At 25.0% G+C, this 5,996-nt stretch overlaps 1 protein-coding gene across 1 annotated transcript in view; it reads left to right on the top strand.

Moving 5' to 3' along the window:
* The window catches only part of LOC110281594 (uncharacterized), an 11,247-nt gene extending 6,079 nt beyond the window's left edge, over positions 1-5,168 (top strand). Inside the window, exon 3 of the mRNA XM_021143962.1 lies at positions 5,013-5,168. Within this exon, the coding sequence (XP_020999621.1) occupies positions 5,013-5,168 (156 nt within the window). The remainder of the gene's footprint in view (positions 1-5,012) is intronic.
* The last annotated feature ends 828 nt before the right edge of the window (positions 5,169-5,996 follow it).

Genomic DNA, 5,996 nt, shown 5'->3' with positions numbered 1-5,996 from the left:
AATATTAAAATTATTACTATAAAAAATATTTTAAATTTAATATTATGAAAAAAAATAAAAAAATTATATAAGGACTAATTTGATTAATTTTTAGAATTTTAGGAATGAAAATGACTTACGTCTGAACTTTTAGGGATTATTTTAATTATAAATAACTTTTTTATATGTCAAGTGACATGTGATGAGCTAAGTGTCAATGAACTGACATGTCAACTAACCATTTTGTGATACGTGGCATTAACCTAACAAATCATTATACCACGTGGCACTTAACATGACACGTCATCACCTAACTAATAGAACGATCAATTTGGCTTACGTTTTATTTTTTAAGGACTAATATGACTAAAAAAATCTTTTAAGGACTAATTTAAAAAATGAATGATCTTTCAGAAATAAATTTAACTATTAACTCATAGTTTGACCTTTGGTATAAAACATTAATCTCACTTTGAAAAATTAAAGTATATTGAAAATATAAAAAACTTAATGCCTCTTTCCTTTGCAATTTTATTTTCAATATGTTCTATTTTTAAAATTTTATGAAAAAATTAGAAAATTAGTAAAAATAATAACAAAAATAAATGTTCACTTCCGGTTTTCATTTTTATCAATTTTTTTCTTAAAAAAAAACTAAAAATTCAAATTCAAACCAATTAAATCCTAATATATTTTATAAATAATTTTTTATTGCTAATTTAACTATTGTCCTTTGAACATTTGTTAACCAAACCCAAGAAATTTGACCCTTTTGTAAAAAAAATTATTAATTTCATGTTCATATCTTAATTTTATGTCCAATAAGTATAATTTGACCTCTCTGTATAAAACATTAATCTCCTTTTGAAAAATGTATGTTTTAAATTAAATAATTTTTAATTTTCAGATAAACTACAAAAAATACACTCGAATAATTTTATTGTCGACAAAAATACACCCAAATATTTTTTATCGACAAAAATACTCTCAAAATAATTTTAGAATGCGACAAAAATATTTCATATTAAATATGTATTTATCAAAAAATACTTTAGAGCTTAAATTTTGATGTAATTTTTTGCAATCATGATTAAAAAATTGAGATATTTTTATTCTTAAATTTAGTAATTTTTTTGCTAATTATATATTTTTTTGTGATTTTTTAAAAGTATTATTGGTTGTTGACAAAAAAGCACAAAAAAATATACTTAACGAAAAATCACTAAATTTTAAAGATAAAAATATCTCATCTTTCTAATCATGTTTGTAAAAAATCACATTAAAATTAAATCTCTAAAGTATTCTTTGAACATACATATTTAATGTTCGGCATTTTTATCGCATTTTTAAATTATTTGAGGACATTTTTATCAATAATGAAATTTAAGTGTAGTATATTTTTATCAACAACAGAATTATTCAAGTGCATTTTTTGTAGTTTAGCTTTAATTTGTTTATGTTTCATCTAGTAGTAAAAGTATAATTAATAAAAAAACTTTTTTGAGAAGTTATAATATTCTTCTTTTAGGAAGAATTTTTTTATTTAACATAAAAATGATATTCAAAATTAAAATAATATATTTTAATATTGTATCTAAATATAAATTTCAAAAAGATAAGTCCACATCGCAACATAAAATAAGTCTTATAATTACTTATTCAAAATATCTTTTCAAAGAAAAATTATTTAAAAAAATATTTTTAGAGAAACCCATCCAAAAAAATCTGTGTGTTTGGTAGAGTCAACTAATCGTCAAACTACATTATTATGATACATTTTAAAATCATATTTGACTATGGTGAAAAATAGGAAAATTTATGGACATAAAAGAAAGATATTAATATTAGTAGATTATCCTAAACAAATCTTTGTTATAAAATTATTCCTTTTTTACGTAAATTGTGGAAGAAATTTGGTATCATACTTAATTATATATAAAACCTAATCACTTCCTACGATTTAATAGCAAGAATCTAAATTTGTGCAACCTACTCTCATGGTAGTTTATAAGCGTGTTCATGGTTCCGTCCGGTCCGAACTTTTTAGAAGTTAATTTTGTGTGATTTTATTGAATTTAGATTTGGGTATGGGTCTCAAAAATAGACCTAATTATTATTTTAGATCGGGTTCGGACCATAGTTCGAATCATCATTCGAATTCGATCCGGTGGTCCGGTGATCATACACAATTAATATTGTGTTATTAGTGATGAATGATGAATATTATTATGTAGAATTTAAGTATTGTAAACCTTAATATTTTGTATTATTAGTTATTATAAGACTATAAGTTAATTTTTATGTTTAAAATGCATAAGAACTTAGATTAATGCATAATATTATGTTATTTGTATTGATTTAATATTTAGTGTTATTAGACAATATTAGTATTGATTGTAGTTATGCTTTAATTTTAGGAAAGGGTTGGTTCTTGTTATATTTTTATAAGTAAATTTTACCATGTGAAATAATGGTCGGAGTCTTGAAAATTTAGATATTTTCACATGCTAACTTATAAGAAAGTAATGTTAACGGCTCAGTTTTCACTTGATTTTTATCTAATATAATCGTGGCCCAAATGGGTCTAAAACCGGATTTGAGTCTAACAAATAAGCTCAATATATATTTCGGATCAAATTTAAATGATATTAAATCCGATTTCACCTGACCATAAACACTCCTAGTAACTTATTATTGGGTTTTACCAACCCACTAAAATTTTACACCCAACCATGATTTGGTGCAAATTAGTAGCAAAAGGAAAATCATAGTAGCATGCAACAATTTAGTGTGAAGGAGAGAAACCTAATACACATTTAGCTACCACTACTATTTAGAAGACTTTAGTGAATGAATATGAGAAAGAAAAACCTAATATCTAATTTAGAATCAAGATTTAATAGGTTTAAATGGAGTTTAATATCTATTTTGGTACCACAATTTAATGTAGAGTGAGGAGGTATAAGATCCTTTTGCACTCGTGTGATTTAGCATCGAAATAAAAGAAGAAAGAAGATGAAAACTATTATTGGTAAAATGGAGAATGGAAGAAATATGATAATAATATGGGATTTAGATCTTTTAAATTTTAAATTCTATTTTAGAGAATAAAATATAATTTTATTATTTATTTTATAACTGAAATAAAAAATAATATAAAAAAATGATTTAAAAGTAAAAAATTACACTTTATCTTTTAAAATAAAAATTTAAAATTTAGAACCTCCATAATCAGCTGATAGAGGATCCTAAATTAATTTTATTGGTTACATGGTATTTGTTTACGAGACGAGATTTATGGACGTAGAGATTAGTCCAATAAATTTTTGTTTTTGTCTTTTTTGTTACATTTATTAGATTCATCAAACGTATTATATTATAACTCTAAATTCCTTAATAGTGCCCCTGTTGTTTTTCCCCAGATGGCCTCTTTTGTGTTACATTTATTATTAGATTTATAGAACATAGCTGTATCTTAGAAAGAGCCGTTTGGTCAATTTCATTCCACATTTCCACCTTATTAGCATGCCTTTGAGTAAGTGTCCGGAGTTTGAAATTTGTAGTAATTTGTTGATTAGCAGTAGATACTTAAATGAAGTTTAAATTTGTAACAGATTAGTTCTTAATTTATTGGGTTGAAAATACTATTTGGGTAAACAAAAAAAAAAAATTCGTGTCGTGTGTGGAACTAAAATAAAATAATATATATAAGAATATTTAATTAAAAATGTAAAAAATTAATATTAAATTTAAATAAAATTTTAAGGATATTATATTTTTTAATATTTGAAATAGTTTATCAACTAATATATATATTTAATAAATATAAATTGATAAAAAAAATAATGATATAAGTAACAAAGTAAGTATATATAATTGTTTATAAACACAATTAGATCAAAAATACAAAAAACTTAAAAATATGGTAAGAACTTTATATATTATATTGTTTAAGAACATATATATTAGTAAATTAAAATAAGAACGGTGATCATCACCCAAATTTTTTAAAGGTTAGAGAAATAAAAGTAAGAGGCATGATATAATGTGAGAGAAAATAAAGATGTTTGAAGTGAAGTGAATGGTAATTTATATAGTAAATATGAATAGAAGTGAGAATTAAAAGAGAAAATAAATTACGTTTTATATATTAACTAATTTATATCTATTAGAGAAAAATAATATTACTATTAAAGGCATAAAATAACCTACATAAATATAAAAAAAGTAGATTAAAAAGTAAGCCTAAACACTATATAAAAAGAATAAAAAGTGATATGATAATAGAAAAATTATAAAATGACAATATCGATAAAATATTTATGTGACAATATTAAAAATTATCTAATATATCCAAAATTCATTGCGTTCTTACTTGATTTTTCATATTATATATTCTAAATAAATTGATAGATAAATAAATAAATAAATAAATAAATAATTTTATAAAATAAAGTTTATTTTCTAAATAAATAAGATATGCAATATTAAAATTTAGACTATTGATATGAATTAATATTTTTTATATTATTTTAGAATCAGATAATTTAATGTGTGAACTTATGAGATTAATAATGCTAGATTAATTACATAGACTACAAGAGATTCGTTGATTACTGTCAAATTTACCGTAGATTTTAGGTGGGATGTTTCTGCTGAATTTACCGTCGGATTTTATATGGAATTGTTATAATAAGGATTTGGTTGTTCGTCCAAAATCTAATGGTAAGCTTTGGTGCGAAACGGAAATTTAATGGCGCCAATATTAACGTTGAATTTATCGAAAAAAATTTTACGGTAACGCCAAAAAAAGAAACACGTCATTTTGGTAACTGACAGTTTGTTATTGTCGGATTTTTTTCGCCGATAAATCTGACGATAAATTTGGGGTAAATTTGAAACGCACCCCATTCTCCCCTCATTCTGCAAATCTTCTCTCTCTTCTCTCTCCCTCTCCTCTCCTATGTTTGGCTGCTGCAACTCTACTCTGTCACCACTGCAACCTCTCCTCTGTTGTGGTAACACTGTAAAAGGTGGTCATTGCTGCTATGGGATCCTCGTACCAGCATTTTGCCACGTCTCAACCCACTGCTGCCAATGTGTCGTTGTCGTTAGCAGTTTCCATTGACCCGCCATTATCGCTGCTGAGTCCACCATGCCATAAGCAAGTTGTTTCTCTATTTTGTTAATTTTTTGCAAAAAAGAAAAATCCTAAACCCTAGATGACTGAAATAGATTCTACTCTCTACATCGTTTACCACCACGCCACCACCACCATTGCATCGCCACCACTAAAATAAATTTCCTTTCAACTTTTTTTTACATAATTTTTTGTTAATTTAAAGTATTATTATAACATTTATTAAATTCTTATTTAATTTTTTATGAAATATGTGGTTAGGATTTTATTTCTAAATTCTTTTTGTGATTATCAAAAGAAAATTGAGATCGGATGCTTTGACTTTTGGGGAAAAATTGATGCTTTACATTTAGAATTCATTTATGCTAATTGATGGAAGAAAAATGTCGGTAAAGATTTTCACAAAAATAAGCGTGTTGTAAGTATAGTTCTAAATCGACAATTAAACCTCAATCAAATTTAATTTGTTTGTCACTTAAGTAAACCCAATAAAATTAACCGAAGTATTTAAATCTCGGGTCGTCTCTCAAGAAATTGCAGGGAAGTGTACTTATGATTGGTTATGGAAAAGTATATTTTTGGGATTTTTTAAGTGTTCAACAACGAATGTAAATGACAAGGAAGTAAACTAACAATTAAGAAAAGTCCTAGCAAGGATTGATAATTAGAATTTCTATCCCCATTATCATAGTCACTTGTGATGGTAATTGCCTTTTTTGCTTTCACTTAGTTAACCTCTAACAATGAAGGAAAGTCAAGTGAGCAAAGTCAACTTAAGTTCACAAGTTCTAATCAAAGAATAGATTTAGTGAAGTTTAAGCCAACTAGCAACTTTCAATTACCAAACAACAAGAGACTTTGACAATTCAAGAGTCTC

The sequence above is a fragment of the Arachis duranensis genome, chromosome 5, assembly GCF_000817695.3.
Source record: "Arachis duranensis cultivar V14167 chromosome 5, aradu.V14167.gnm2.J7QH, whole genome shotgun sequence".
In the NCBI taxonomy this organism is placed as follows: Eukaryota; Viridiplantae; Streptophyta; class Magnoliopsida; order Fabales; family Fabaceae; genus Arachis; species Arachis duranensis.
The sequence above is the reverse complement of the archived record's forward strand: the minus strand, read 5'-3'. Positions and strand labels throughout refer to the sequence as shown.